This window comes from Mandrillus leucophaeus, unplaced genomic scaffold (genome assembly GCF_000951045.1).
Source record: "Mandrillus leucophaeus isolate KB7577 unplaced genomic scaffold, Mleu.le_1.0 Scaffold71, whole genome shotgun sequence".
Taxonomy (NCBI): Eukaryota; Metazoa; Chordata; class Mammalia; order Primates; family Cercopithecidae; genus Mandrillus; species Mandrillus leucophaeus.
Window position 1 is genome coordinate 6,087,838 of NW_012107697.1, and position 16,282 is coordinate 6,104,119.

Consider the following 16,282-nt stretch of genomic DNA (forward strand, 5'->3'; position numbering starts at 1 on the left):
GCTTCAGCTAATCTAAAATCTGCTTTGGTTTTTATTCCTTTTGTTCATTTTGGTCTTCGGAGATTTCTATTTATGTTACCAATTCAACTATGTATTTAAAGGATGTTTAATGTAATGCAACATTTCTAGGTATTTTGCAGTGGGAAGGTCTTTGAGTTTTCAAAATGGTGTTTTTCTATTCTGAATACACTAAACAAAAGTTCTAAATAAAATGTAGACCGTCCTAAAGGAAAAAGAGGAGGAGTTTAAGATAAGTAAGAAATTAATGTAGTCATGAAAAGATTAAGCTAAATGCCATTAATTTGCTTTGGGAGTGATAAATACGTCAAGTTAATGGTTCAGAAAGACTTTTATGCTAGAGGTCTTATGTATCCAGATTTTATTAATAGATTTGTGCTTTTTTTTTTTCATTAAGGAAATTCCATTCTTCTTCTGACAGCCAGCCCGTTAGAGCTTCTCCAGATTCATGGCTCACCCAGATAATGGAGCAGCATCAGCAAGCCTTGGTGCAGCTGACCGACGTGCAGCCCAGTGAAGGGGCCTTATCCAGCGTCACGCTTCCACCTATACTGTCAAGGGTAGAAAGTGAATCCCAACTCAGTTCAGAGAGAAGCCAAAGAAACCAAGTGAAAATTAGCCGTAGCAATTCTGAAGGCTATCTGTTTCAACTGGAAAAGGGAAAAAAGCATAAGAAAAGAAGCAGCAGTAAGGTAATAAAAGCACCATTTTACCAAGTCACCCTTCAATTTTGAGAATACAGATGGACCTTTATTTAATTATGGCCCTGGAACAGGGATGGTCATTACTGAGTTGCTGCCACACTGGCTGGCCCAGAGTCCTAAGGAGTTTCTTACTCCTGCCCCTGCTACTCCCTGGGGTTTCCCTCCCCTTCTTTCTAGAAGTTGTTGCTGCCAGGGATGCCCATTTCTCCCTCCTGTTCAAGTCATCTTGGCGAGAGGTCTCCACTTGCAGAGTGGCAAAACTCCTCCTTTCATCCCCAGCTGAAACATCCCTTCCTCAGAAAAGCTTCCATACTCCACCCCAAGCCCCATGCTAACCTGAGTCTTCACGGTCATTAAATCATTTCTTCCCAGCGCATTCTCGTATCTTAAAAAGCAGAGAAAGTGGGGTTGAGTGAGTGAAAGCGCTTGTTGCCATTGCATTTTTCCCACCATCCGCCACCATGAGAACTCATCTTGGCCCTAATCTCACCCCAACTTCTACAGTAAAATACGTGGGCTGGCCAGTGATTGAACTTTCCTCTCAAACGTTAGCTGACCTTTACTGAGTTCTTTGTCTCAAATCAATTCACCATTACTAGCATCTTGGTGCACTTAAATCTTTTCTCTTAGGGCCTACATGATTTAACAAGTAAAACTGGAGGCCCAAAGTAGAATGTTTTCAGTAAGAAATGAAGGAGCGTAGGAAGGAGACTCTTTATGTCCTGTGTATTTCTCTTCTGTCACTGGCAAGAAAAAGCCCTCAGGAAAGGTCACTTGCTTCCAGTGTCAAATAATAAGGAAAAAGCTAGAAAATGCATTCTGTTTTACAGGCAACAGGGAAAGGCCTGGTTGAAAGCAATAAGCCTGTGGTGAGTTGGGTTTTCAGGGACAGACTGAAATGGAGATTTGCATGCAGGAGGTCTATAGTGGAGCAACCTTGGGAACCTCCCCTTTAAGGGAGTGAGGGAAGCGGGGCTGGGCAGAGATGGGCTGTGATGCAGACACAGCAGTAGCCTTGGCCACGGTTCTGAGGGTTCTAAAGTTGGGATGGCCCTTCAAAGGCAAGGGGCCCAGGCTTTTGTTCTCCCATACCGACCTGCCATTGGATAGTGACTGCCCTGGGGAAGGGTGGTGACTTCGGGCACAGCAGCTCCGCGTGACTGAGGCAGTTTTTAGGGAGGAACTCAGCTGTGAGCCATCAGCAGACAGCACTCCCAGCATCTGGGGAAATGAGTGCCTCAGTCCAGAAGGGCCTCCACTCTAGACAACTTGAGAGGAATTAAGCAAATGATTTCTAAGTTGAATTCAGTTTGTTATTAAATAATTTCTAGTCTGGGCGCGGTGGCTAACGCCTGTAATCCCAGCACTTTGGGAGGCCGAGGTGGGTGAATCACCTGAGGTCAGGAGTTCAAGACCAGCTTGGACAACATGGTGAAACTCCATCTCTACTAAAATACAAAAATTAGCTGGGCATGGTAGTGGGTGCCTGTAATCTCAGCTACTGGGGAGGCTGAGGCAGGAGAATCACTTGAACCTGGGAGATGGAGGTTGCAGTGAGCCGAGATTGCAGCATTTCACTCCAGTCTGGGTAACAAGAGTGAAACTCTGTCTCAATAATAATAATAATAATAATTTCTACTAGGAACTTGTAAGGTGCTGGGATGTAAAGATGAGCCATGACCCTTCCTCAGAAGAAGCTTCCAGTTGCATGGAACTTGGGAAGGCAGACATGTAAATGCTTATTATGTTGCAGTATAATGTTGCAAGCAAAAAACAAATAATGATATTAATTAATAATAAAAGTGATCATAATAATGTAGGCATGCATGGGAAGCACAGAGGAACATAAAGGAAAACTGATATCCTGACCTGGGCGTCAGGCAAAGCATCAGAAGATAATTCAGAACTAAGTCTTAGAGGGTGGTGAAGAATTGGCAAAGACGACTGCAAGGGCAGACGGGGCGCGGTGGCTTATGCCTGTAATCCCAGCACTTTGGGAGGCTGAGGCAGGTGGATCACAAGGTCAGGAATTCGAGACCAGCCTCACCAATATGGTGAAACCCCATCCCTACTAAAAATACAAAAATTAACCGGGCATGGTGGCAGGCGCCTGTAGTCCCAGCTACTCGGGAGGCTGAGGCAGGAGAATTGCTTGAACCCGGGAGGTGGAGCTTGCAGTGAGCCAAGATTGCGCCACTGCACTCCAGCCTGGGTGACAGAGCGAGACTCCATCTCAAAAAAAAAAAAAAAAAAGACTGCAAGAGCAATTCAGGCGGGAGTAAGAGCACAAACAGAGGTGCTGAAGCTGTAACATGGTGCATGCTGGGGATGAGAGCATTTCAGGTTCTTGTGACTAAACCTGGGAGGCAAGGAGTGTTGAAAGATGGGAGCGGAGTGGTGGATAGGGGCCAGGTCTTAGAGGATCTCGTTTTCCATTCAAAGAAGTACTTTATTCTGTAGGCCAGGGGGGATCATGGAGGACTTTTAAACATGGTTGGATTTGTATTTTAGAAAGGCAGCTCTGGCTATGGTGTGCAGGACAGATGTAAGACATCCCAGAAAGTGATGAGATTAGGAAGTCTGTGGATCCTCAAGTGGAGTCTTTAGAGAAAAAGATAAGGGGTGGCCTCAAAGAGAAGGGGAAGCTGGCCTGGAACAGGCAGCGAGAGGTACTAACGAGAAGAAAAGGAGGATGTCTTGGGGCTGAGATATGACCCCAGCCCAATCCTGCAGCTCCCATCTTGAGCCCGTCTGCGTACCGCGGGTCTTCAGCTCACAACCCTAGAGTTCTTACCCCAGCTCCTTCACATACCCGCTCCTGGGGGCTCTTTGAACTCCTCATTCCAACTTCACCCTCTCATGTCTTCCCCTCTACTGGGGACAGGACCCTATCCATGCCCACATTGTGGAATCCACAACTAGTGACTTGGAGCTGGGAGAATCCCCGGTTCTGCTGTAAATAAGGAGAAAGGTGTTTCTTGTTTCTTTTCTTTTTTTGATATAGAATCTCGTTTCATCGCCCAGGCTGGAATGCAGTGAAGCAATCTCAGCTCACTGCAACCTCCACCTCCTGAGTTCAAGTGATTCTCCTGCTTCAGCCTCCTGAGTAGCTGAGATTACAGGCACGTGCCACCACACCCGGCTGATTTTTGTATTTTTAGTAGAGATGGGGTTTCACCATGTTGGCTAGGCTGGTCTTGAACTCCTGACCTCAGATGATCCACCTGCCTTGGCCTCCCAAATTGCTGGAATTATAGGTGTGAGCCACTGCGCCCAGCCACAAATGTGTTTTTTTAATCACAGGTAACTTCTTTTTCCACAGAAACATCATTACATGGTAGTTAGGCTGTCAGGTATTATTAGTACTGTTTTCAAGAGTTTTGTGACTAAAGTAGGTTTTGAAGACTTGACTAGGAAGCTGCACATCATCCATATTATTTCTGTAGGGACATGTATTCAGAACACATTTTCGAGGTGAGGACAGCCTGTTCACTGCGGTACATATAGATTACCAGGGCCTAAATTTAGCTCAAACACACTAGCTCACAAGGGAATCTTCTAGGTTAGGGTTCTTGCCAATGATGGGTTGTTGCTGAAAATGCAAGCTTTTGAACTCAATTCTCACTCGGCAAGATTTAGAGGAAGCCATGGACCCATTCATTCCTAGGTTCTCATCTCTGTTCCCAATATCTCTTATGACTTGGACGAGTTACTAATGCACCTGAGCCCTCTTTTCTTCATCTGCAGAATCATTCTTTCTTTTTGTAGATTTGGTGTGATATTAAGTGAAATAATGTATTAAAACCATAGCTTAGTCCCTAGCAAAGAAGAGACATCAACTAAATGTTAGTTTCCTTTCTCTTTCCCCTTCTTTTAGTTGATTGAATTTATGTTTCACTGAGAAAAATAGAGGAAAGTTCTCCGACGACAGTGTGTGCCACCAGAAATCTAAGCACTTGGGAGGTCAGGGGAGAGGAAGGAAAATTTGCAGTTGCTGCCTTCCCAGCCATCTTTCCAACTGGGAACATCCCCCTTCCTGCTTTCTATCAGGAATGTTACAATCTATATATCCATTTTCTCAATCCAGCACCTTCAGCTTACATCTGACAAATTCACAGAAGTGCTCTTTGTCCTTTAAGATATTCCAGAAGCTAAAATGACTTAGAAATGAGCTATTTGTATAGGACAGCAGGTAGTCGAGGCACCAGACAGAGGGGATCATTATCCAGGTCATGGCCATTTGCTGGTCACATCAAATCTTTTGGTTTCCAAGGGAATTGCCCTGAATCACATTAAAACTTTGAGGATTTGTAAAGATAATAGGCCCAAGCACCTTTCCTCTTCTCCTGACAGTTCTGTTGTAACTGAGTTCTGAATGCCAGGCATTGTCCATGCCATGAAATCTAGACATCAGGCAGTCAGGGATCAACGGATGACCAACGGCATAAAAATATCTGTCACAACCCACCACGAAATGACTGCTTCAGGAGTTTGCTGATAGCTAACTCTGCTGAGCTGAAGTAATTAACTTATGTGTTGGTGTCACAGACAATCTGGGCATTGCTGCTTGACTGCTTCTAAGAAGGGGTTTATTTGGATTAAGTTTAGCAACTACAGAGCAAATTTCCTTCACTTGCTGTTCCACAGTATTTGAGGCATTGTTTTTTGTCGTGTTTTTCAGTAACTTTCTCACACTTACACATCTGAGGAATTTTCTGGAGAATAGCTCTGCAGTGGCCCCCCAGCAGGGTACCACCTTTCAGAGCTGAAACAGGTCCTGACAGGAACAGTCAATGTCATTTCCAATCAGGGCACACTGTGTCCCAAGTTTGCAACTAAAAACTCTGCTGTCTTGAGAAGAACTGTGGTTAATTCCTGGTACAAACCTTGCATCAGGAAAGTCCTATGCCATCGTCCACTAAAGCAATCAAGTGTGAACACCAGTGCAGAGGGGCTGGTCTGGCCTTAACAATCCTCAGATGGTGCCAGACTCGGTCGATGCCACCTCGTGTACATCTTATGCAAAGACCAGCAGCAAATCTCATCAGGGATTGGTTGAGAGCATGCCTGCATTTTCCAATTTGTTCCCCTTGTGTTTGGAGACTTAACAAGACTATCATTGTTGATTTACTTTTTTTTTTTTTTTTTAAATATTGTGCTACTATGACCTTTTAGTCTTGTAACAGCCATGGAGAGATAAATCAAAGTGAATTCTGGGGGATTATTTTTACTATAAAAGACTTTTGAGGAGCCAGAAAGTAGATTAGTGGTTGCCTAGGACTGGAGGTGGAGGGGGCAAAGGGAGTGACTGCTAATGGGGACAGGATTTCTTTTCAGGGTGATGAAAATGTTCTAACATTGGAATGTGGTGATGTTTACACAACTTGGTGAATATACTGAAAACCATTGTATTGTACAACTTCAAGTGGGTAAATTTTGTGGTATGTGAATTATATCTCTATAAGCTGCTAAAAAGACTTTTGATGGAGAGAGATCAAACAAAATTGCACCTCTGAGAACAAATCAAGATTACTTGCGCCAACCTTAAGTAAATCCAAGATTTTTCATTGCCAGTCACCCAGAACAAACTCCGTTAGGAGCCATCACCATCCCTTGAGAAAAGTCCCTTTGCTATAAGCACTTCATCCATCCTGTAAAGGGATCAGCAGCACTTGGAGATCACCCTTTGGGCCACACTCTGGCCCTTCATATCGAGGTGTAGTACTAGACCCTGACTCTGTTATTCTGTGATAGCCAACATGTTTATTGTAGGTGATAGTAAGAACTGTGGCTGGAGAGCACTGGGCAATTATTCATGCTTCACAATGTGTCTTTTGTAAGTCAGTGGAATGATTAGAAGTTAAGCTGCTTCAGACTTAGGATGTGATTTGTGAGCACTGATCATTTCTTTCTCATCACCTTTGGACAAATTGGATTTACGACTTGGACATGAGCAGGCGTTTTTTCCTTCCTTTTAATTATTGGTTTACTTTGACAAATAGATAGTAATTCAGTGACTGCAAAACCACCATACAGATGGCATATGTGAGAGAAGGAACAAATTTTCAATTGTGAAATATAAGTTGTCTGAGTTCATTCACCCACTGAAAATTGGTAAAGGTTTTAAAATGTGATAATACCCAGTATAATCAAAGTTTGGACAAAAAGAGCAATCTTATGGCTCCATTGCTAATTAATTGATGGCCTTAAACATATTCATTTTATTTCAATAATTCTACTGCTATTAACTTATCTCAAAGAAATAATCAAAGTAGCCCAGAAAAACAATGCTTAACCTAGGACAGCTTAAATGTTCAACATTTAGAGGAATAAACAGTCCAACAAAACTAGATGATAGAATGTCATGCATAAAACTCACATTAAAAAATATATATACTGACAGAAAAATGTACTGTAGTACTAAAATGCTTAGAAAAAATAAGAATTTGGGCTGGGCGTGGTGGCTCACCCCTGTAATCCCAGTACTTTGGGAGGCCCAGGCTGGTGGATCACCTGAGGTCAGGAGTTCGAGACCAGCCTGGCCAACATGGTGAAACACTGCCTCTACTAAAAATACAAAAATTAGCCAGACATGGTGGCGGGCGCCTGTAATCCCAGCTACTTGGGAGGCTGAGGCAGGAGAATCGCTGGAAACCGGGAGGTGGAGGTTGCAGTGAGCCGAGATCGCACCATTATACTCTAGCCTGGATGACAGAGTGACACTCCATCTCAAAAAAAAAAAAAGAAAAGGAAAGAAAGAAAAAAGAAAAAAAAAATGAAATGAAAAAAATAAGAATTCATAGTGAATGGACAATTGTATAAAAGTATGAACAGACAGATATAATGGAAAGGCAGTAGCTCTCGTGGTTGTGCTGAGTGGTGACTTCTGTTTTCTGAAAGGAGATGTATGACTTTGAAATACCCTTCAATGAACAATGTGTCTTCTGCATACTTTAATGTTGCTAATTTTTTAATGATTTTAGTCCAAAGCCTTCTTTAAGAATCTTGTTTCACTTTTTAGAATTAGAATTAGAGTATTGACTATAAATGTTTAACATTCTAATGGGGCAAATTCTATTTACAGAACTTGGAATCCTTGCAGTGTAGAAGTGTTGCCCATATAGCGCATCATTTTGGCCTTTTTAAATTATTAATGCAACATGAAAGTGCTGAGATGTTAGGAATATTGCCTTCAGTGGGCAAGTAACACAATTACCATTTACAGTGATTTCTGAAATATGAGTTCATTCTTCTTACATACAAATTAATCCACAAGTAGGTGATTGCTAGCACTGGTGGTTCCACAGCTCAGAACATCAGAACCAGTATTGTGATTCTCTTTTTTCCCTGGCTACAAAATTGCTGCTGCAGCTCCAGCTCCAGGAATCATATCCTTATTTGAGCCAAGAAAAAAGGAAGGGGAAGGGGCTACCACAGCCTTAAAGCTTTCCAAAATATACACTGTACCCAACAAACTTTTGCTTAGACTTCATAGGCAAGAGCTCAGTGCTGAGGAGTCAGTGCTGGAGAATGTTTGTCTTTTGAACATCAACAGTGGGAAGTGGCAGTGGAGAAGTGAATTGGGATGACTCTGGGTACTCAGTAGACCACAGTGAGCAGGACATGTTCTTGTAGTGGTTGATACAGTGTGTTTATACAAGTTCATTTTTAAGATTGGAGAGTTATATGCAATAATTATATCTAATATGAGAAAATGTCCTATATTAAGTCTCTGGACTATCTCTGCTAAGTTTTGTCTTAGAAAAGGGCAAGTTAGATGTATATCTTAGGACTTAATAATTAACAGGAGCACAGCTGGTCGCGGTGGCTCAGACCTGTAATCTCAGCACTTTGGGAGGCCGAAGTGGCTGGATCACTTGAGGCCAGGAGTTTGAAACCAGCTTGGCCAACGTGGTGAAACCCCGTCTCTACCAAAAGTACAAAAATTAGTCTCATAACCTGGCCTCAAACTAAATAAATAGATAAAATTTTTAAAATGGAATAATTAACAGGAGATTTCAAAATTGATAAAAATCCTGTGCTTTGTCATTAACATATAGACAGGGACTAACATCCACAGTTAGGTACACGACAGCTGCTTCTTCAATGTGGTGGATTTTTCTCCATTTTAAGCAGTAACTTACATGTGCCTTAAGAAACTACTGTCATCCAACCACCTCTTTTACATTGTCTTTCCCATCCTTCCCAAAAAGGAAGCCAAATTAATTAACAAACTGAAATTTCAAAAGGATGTGAGTCCCTGTAAGGGGAAGTAGTGAGTCTAAACTTCAGGGGATTTTTTGTGTTTTTTGTGTTTTTTGTTTTTTTTTTTTTCTTAAAACAGAGTCTCGCTCTGTCAACCCAGGCTGGAGTGCAGTGGTGCGATCTCGGCTCACTGCAACCTCCGCCTCCCAGGTTCAAGTGATTCTCCTGCCTCAGCCTCCTAAGTAGCTGGGATTACAGGAACCCACCACCATGCCCAGCTAATTTTTTTTGTATTTTTAGAAGAGACAGGTTGTTTCACCCTGGCCAGGCTGGTCTCGAACTTCTAACCTCAGGTGATCTGCTCACTTCAGCCTCCCAAAGTGCTGGTGTTACAGGCATAAGTCACCATGCCCAGCCTAAACTTCAGTTTCAATTTTGAAAGCAGTGGTTTGGGGGATATCTTAATCTATCAGGGGATAGACAGGCAGTAGAATATTAGGGTTTTTTCCTGCCTATTATTGTGTTCAGCTGCCATGATCTAATCAGTCAGCTGTCTCACTTTCTTGCTGTCCATCCTTTTAAATAGGCAATACTAATAAGAGTTGTCATATTAAATTCTGTGTGCCCTTCAACATATCTGAAATCACACAGACTGAACAAAGTGAGTTTCTTAGTGAGTCTTGCCAAGACTCTCAAATGCTTACTTTTCTTTTGAATATTATAAATGGATTATAATTGTTTTTCCCTTAAAATTATCTTTTCCCCCCAATAATCAATAGCAAAACTTGAAAGGTTGGTACCTTCCTCTCTTCTGGAGTGGCTCTAACAGGTAATGCTGTGACATCACTGGACGGGGTATTCTCTTTTTGAAGCTCTGTGTTTATCTCATGCGTTTCGATGCTCTCTTCCAGGGAAGTTATTTGGCTCAGCAAACTGTCTAAGACTGGACAAAATGGTAATAGGAGCAGTGGCAAAGTAATGACATATATGTTGTGTTAAAAACGTTAATAGCAAGGGCCAGGTGAAGTGGCTCACATCTGTAATCCCAGCGACTCAAGAGGCTGAGGTGGGAGGATCACTTAAGCTCAGGAGTTCAAGCCCAGGAGTTCAAGACCAGCCTGGGCAACATAGCAAAATCAGGTATCTCCAAAAAAAATAAAATAAAAAACATTCATAAGAAAACAGGACATCACTAGCTTGAAAACTTTTATTTGTAATTTCAGAATTTCAAGTTTCTTTATTGCAGAAGTGGAAAAGTGAAAACATGTTCGCTAACCAGCTACAAATTACCAAAGAGACTATTACCAATAACGACCACTAAAATGGAAGAAGTGTCTGGAAATGCAGCCATTCTCTGACAGTGCACACAGGCTTTCATTATTTTCCTTCTTACTTGATGTGGCTATGACACCTTTCGGAGTGGTAGGAGTAGGGGGACACACAAGTCCTTAAAAGAAACTGTTTCTGTGGTTGTATTTTTAGAACAGCAAGCTGAAAGGTTATCAGAAAAGAGACGTGAAGCTTGGAGGCCTCGGACCTGACTTTGAGTCCATCAGAGACAAAGTGAGTGAGATGCACATACAGTGTTTCCAGACCTGACTCAGCCCATCTGTCTGTTAGGAAACTTTATGAAGACGCGCCCCCAGAATTAAGCCCTAATTCAAATGTCTCACTCTGAATAGAGACCCTTCCGAAATAACATTGGTATAGAGACCCGGACTTAGAGCCTCTTGCCTTAAAATAAAAATATGTAGCCCATGTTGTTATATGTATCTGTCTTTCAGTTAGTTTTGAAGGCCTGCACGGCACAGTGGGACCCGTGCACATGAAAATAAATGTGTATGTTATGTGGTCGTTGGTCTTTCCCACTAGTTATCTTGATAATCGTGAAGAGTGGCTACAGAGAAGACACTTACAGGAAGAGTTTCCCAACCCCTGAAAAGTGCATCCACTTTATTCTCTTTCCTCTAGTGAAAGGAGATCTTCATTTAATGTGTTTTAACTGCAGTTGCACTCAAGGCATAAAAAGAGAGTATAGTTCAAAGTTGGAAGCAAAAATGAAAATAAATTGGGTAAATGCAACAAAGAAGGTTCTGAATGTGATTTAGCCCCTGTTAAGGGCATACTGGGCGTGCTATTGCAGTGAGGTGCCTCCTCACAGAGAGACTATTTCAAGGAGAAACAATTAACTTAACCATTTCACTGCTGCCACCTTACTCTAGGTGATCCCATTTCTCCTGTACAGCTGATAAGATATGCCCAGTATACCAAAACCAGGGCATCGTTTTAAATAGAGAGCAGAGAGGAGTAGCAGCACCTGGATTCATCACAACTTTGTTTCTCTGAACAGACGCAAAAATTAATACACCAAAAGGAATATGCAAAACAAGTCAAGGAGTACAACATGAAGACACTATCCGTTCTATCAAAACCACAAACAGAAAAAGCTCAAAATAAATCTGCTATCCCTCGGCAGAAGGTAAGAAATTCTCAACAAGGCATTTATTTTTTCAATCAGAATTAAAAGGAAACTTTTATTACCGCTCTATTTTTTTTTTTTTGATTAGCAACAGGGTCTTGCTGTCTTGCCCAGGATGGTCATAAACTCCTGGGCTCAAGCTATCCTGCCAACTAAGCCCAAAGTGCTGGGATTACAGGCAGAGCCAACACACCCAACCTGTTTTCTTGTAACTTAAGAAAAACCTGCCCATGTTTTTTGGAACACAGGAGATGTTTTAACTACTTCCATTCCTATAGCTACCCATCATTCACAAATAGCAATGCAATAGTCACACACACACACACACACACACACACACACGCACACACACGATGCTGTAAAGTTAACCTTTATTTTTCCTGAAGTGATTGTCTCCACGTCTTTTCTTCCAAGAACAGTATTTTAAATTTGTCACACATAAAAATTAAATAATCATGTGATTTCTTAAATGAGCAAGCTTCATCATCAATTTTATTTTGTATCATTAAATAAACTTTAAGGCAGTTGTTGTCTTCTTGCTGCTTATATGTCAAAGAAAAGACACATAATCATTGTTTCTCTCAACTTCATTCCCCTACACTTTCCGTAAGGATTGTAGTATATAAGTTCCTCTATTGAAGAAAAATGATTTCATGGAATACAGAATGTTCTCCCTCTCAGATGGCATCAACCATCAGTCATGATGTGAATGAAATATGTACACAGAGCTTTGCAGTACAAGTCTCTGCCTCAATTGATCTATCCAGTCCCTGTAAGGACACGGGACCCTTTGCACGAGGAACAAGAGATCCTTTGGTGCCTGCAGGAATTTGTACTTCATGTTCTCTTTCACAGACCATCATATTTTCTATTTATTGCCTTTCTTCCTCAGACCTTGAAGACCTCAATCCACTTGATTGAGTTTCTATGGTGCTACTTTTTCTTTTTTCTCTAATCCCTTATTTTTTCATGAAGTGTTTCAAGGCAACAAACCTATAATTAGAAATATCTGTAACCTTCACCTACATGCACTGAGAAGTCTAGACTTTTCCTTTCTACATTTTAGAGGCTTTTTTTCCCTCTTGCAGGACTGAAAGCGTACAATCCATTTGTATTTCAGCTATCAACAATCTCTTACTAAAATGCAAAACTGTTATAAAGGCAGGTTTAGAAATCCTATTTAGTGATCTCATTTTTATAGTAATGCCTTTCATAACTGACATCACTGAGAAAAAGACTGCGTTTTTCAGCATCTAGATTGCTATAGAAAGGAAAACAATTCAACCTCGAATACTTTCTAGATCCTAGGAACAAGAATATCCGGTATAATGATGGGAGCTCAAGTGTATGTAAACTACAGTGATGTCTTTGGTCTCAAGCTGTAACAAGTCTTCTTTGGATAGAAAGGTCTATTAGTATCTCCTTAACAGAAGTTTGGTTTTACTAAGACTTCCAGAAACTAAGTAGACCAAACACATAAGAAGGAACACTTGAAGGAAACTCAGTTTTATGACAAAAGCATCCAAAGGACACAACTGTATGTATTATTCTTCAACTCCTTTTTTTCCACAATATATTGTTTTGGGGCTAATATATTTTGTTTAAACTGTGTGTTATATTGCATTATTTGATCTCCATTTCCACCAATGTCTTAGTAAGTTATAGTGATTTTTCTCCATTTATATTATGAACAAACATTTCCTAGATTTTATTTAAGGAATCCAGGCTCACTTCGCATTTCAAATAAAATTTCATCTTTATGCGTTTAGGCTTTGGAATACGCTAAGACCATCCCCAAACCCAAACCATCAAATCTGACTCATCAAGCATCAAAGGAACAAAAAAACCCAACCTATGCTGGGAAAGAAGAAAGTTTACCTGAAATCTCACTGCTGGAAATACTACAGAACAGACACGAAAGGGAAAAACAGGCTGTGGCTGCTTTCAAAGTCCTTCACATCGTATAGACAACATTTGATAGGAAGGAGACCAAAATTGGTCCAGGAATGGACGCGGAGAAAAGAAGTGCCACCCACCTTCTCTGCGTTGAGAGTAATGGCTTATTATTATCATCTGTCTGCAGCCCATGCTTGCTTTCTGCAGGATTTAAAATATGAGGCCCAATTGGATTATGGTGCCATATTTTACTTTCTAGGAAGGAATTTTTTTAATTATTTATTTTCAAATCAGTTAGAATTGGAGCTGAATAATAACTAGAGAATAAAGCTTTTGGTTTTATATTGATCTTTTGATTTCTTAATCTCTACCCCATTCCTTAGCGTAATGGAAACCTTAAAGTTACCCAGAAATAAATGTAGCTGTGTTTCTCTCTTACCTTCCTAGTAAGAAAAACAAGCGTAAACACTTCAGTTTCTCCTAAAATGAACTCAGTCATCCGTAAATTTTGTGATAACATTTCAAAATGTTACTAAAATCTCCAAGTTTGGCAAAGGGCATATATATATATATATGTGTGTGTGTGTGTATATATATATAAATAAAGTTGAGGCCGGGCCCGGTGGCTCACGCCTGTAATCCCAGCACTTTGAGAAGCTGAGGCAGGTGAATTGCTTGAGGCCAGGAGTTTGAGACCAGCCTGGGCAACATGGTGAAACCCCATCTCTACTAAAAATACAAAAATTAGCTAGGCGTGGTGGTGCATGTCTATAGTCCCAGGTACTCAGAAGGCTGAGGCACGAGAATCGCTTGAACCCAGGAGGCGGAAGTCACAGTGAGCCGAGATTGTGCCACTCCACTCCAGCCTGAGCAACAGATCAAGACTCTGTCTCAACAACAGCAACAAAAGGTTCCTGCCCTGACACATTCTCTGGTCGGGGTCTCAGGGATGTGAAGACAGCTGGCTGCCTGTGTCTTCGCCGACCATGCTGTCCTGGGTGGCGCTTTCTGCCACTGCCACAGTGGCCCCCTCTCTGTAGAATGCAGTTTTCCTAGGTCCAGGGGTATTGCAGGCGACAAGGACCTTTCACACAGGGCAGCGACTCCTTGCCCCTCTACCCCCTCCTCCTTCCTTTTCCTATAGAGGAAAAGTTCATTTGGGGCTGATCCCTGAGGAATTCTTCCAATTTCTTTATCCTAAAAGCAGTATAACAGGACACTATGTGCTCCAAAATGGACTTATCTTGTACGCTTTATCCAAAGAAATATACATGATTACCACAGAGACCTTCTCTACTATATCAATAGTAGGGTTACTTTCTGTAATTTAAAAATATGGTGCCTCTATTGGAGAATCTGCTTATAAACTCAATGAGCAAGACACTGCCCAAACTAGAAGAGGTGAAGCAGGCTTCCATCAAACAAATCCAGGATGCAATTGATTTGGAGAAGTCGCAGTGCTCACTGGTTCAGAAGCGCCATTACCTTTTTGATGTGCAGAGGAATAACATTGCTATGGCTTTGAAGGTTACTTACTGGGAATGACTGCATAGAGTGTATAAGGAAGTAAAGAATCACCTGGACTATCACATATCTGTGCAGAACATGATGCGTTGAAAGGAACAAGAGCACATGATAAATTGGGTGGAGAAGCACGTGGTGCAGAGCATCTCTGCACAGCAGGAAAAGGAGACAATTGCCAAGTGCATTTGGGACCTAAAGCTGTTGGCAAAGAAGGTTCATGCCCAGCCAGTTATGTAAATGTATCTATCCCAATTGGGACAGCCAGAAACAGTTGACTGACTAATGGAAACTAGTCTATGTGGCGAAATCTTTCTCTATTGCCCTCTACTGAAGTAGATAGTTTCTATCTCCTAAAAATGAAACATTTGTTCACTATACTGAGAGAACTCAATCTGTTGGCCAGTCAGATGTTTCCCATCCTTCTTACTGGGCATTTGAGTTGTTCCATGATCACTTTTTTATTGTTTTTTGTTGCTGTTGTTGTTGTTTTTAGACGGACTCCCGCTCTGTCGCCCAGGCTGGAGTGCAGTGGCACAATCTCGGCTCACTGCAAACTCTGCCTCCTGGATTCAAGCGATTCTCCTGTCTCAGCCTCCTGAATAGCTGGGATTGCAGGCGTGCACTACCGCGTCTGGCTAATTTTTATACTTTTGGTAGAGACAGGGTTTCGCCATGTTGATCAGGCTGGTCTCGAGCTCCTGATCTCAGGTGATCCACCCACCTTGGCCTTCCAAAGTGCTGGGATTACAGGCATTAGCTACTACGCTTGGCCCTATGATCGCTTTTGAATAAGCGGTTTGCCTTTATTAAATCTTGGTGCCTGACTAAAGATTACCAGGTTATAGTTTAAATTTGTAATTAATTCTACCATCTTGCAATAAAGTGACAATTGAATGAAACACAAATAAATAAAGAAATAAAGTTGAAAAAAATGAAGGTACATCTGGTTGTGCCTGCTCAGATAGAACAAATCCTAATGTTATTCTAAGAGAGCATCAAGACATTAGTTAGAAACCCTCCAACAAGTCCAGAAACACCTGATGCAGGCACCTCTGAGAGACACACTTTATCAAAGCTCCTTACTCCAAGTACATAAATTTGCTGGCCATCTTACCATCACAAATATCTTAAAATATTGTCAAATGTGTGTTTTCACACACACACACAAATAGATAAGACAAAAGCATTCCATAGTTTACTACTGAATACAAATGTCAATAAATATTTTTTAGTTTTTTAACCTTTTTTAATATTGCAAGAATTCCCAGTCTTAAAATAATTACTGGAGAGTTTAATTTTTTTACTTTCTTCCTTATATTAGATGGACATTACATTTTTAGATAGGCATATTCAGAAGTGGATATTTTGAACATCAATTTGGGGCAAATCTGTTTGTCTATACGTGTATTGTAAGGACTGCTTTGGAAATTTACTCCTATGTTGTATATATTTTACA

At 41.3% G+C, this 16,282-nt stretch overlaps 1 protein-coding gene and 1 pseudogene across 2 annotated transcripts in view; both read left to right on the plus strand.

The window, feature by feature from the left end:
- Positions 1–13,650, plus strand: part of LOC105528276 (chromosome unknown open reading frame, human C11orf63) — a 90,600-nt gene extending 76,950 nt beyond the window's left edge. For both annotated transcript variants that reach the window (XM_011964991.1, XM_011964990.1), the window contains 3 exons: positions 10,410–10,490; positions 11,278–11,406; positions 13,176–13,650. In XM_011964991.1, the coding sequence (XP_011820381.1) occupies positions 10,410–10,490; positions 11,278–11,406; positions 13,176–13,373 (408 nt within the window). In that variant the 3' untranslated portion in view covers positions 13,374–13,650. The remainder of the gene's footprint in view (positions 1–10,409; positions 10,491–11,277; positions 11,407–13,175) is intronic.
- Positions 13,651–14,288: 638 nt separating this feature from the next.
- On the plus strand, positions 14,289–15,063 carry LOC105528277 (annotated as a pseudogene).
- Positions 15,064–16,282: the final 1,219 nt, after the last annotated feature.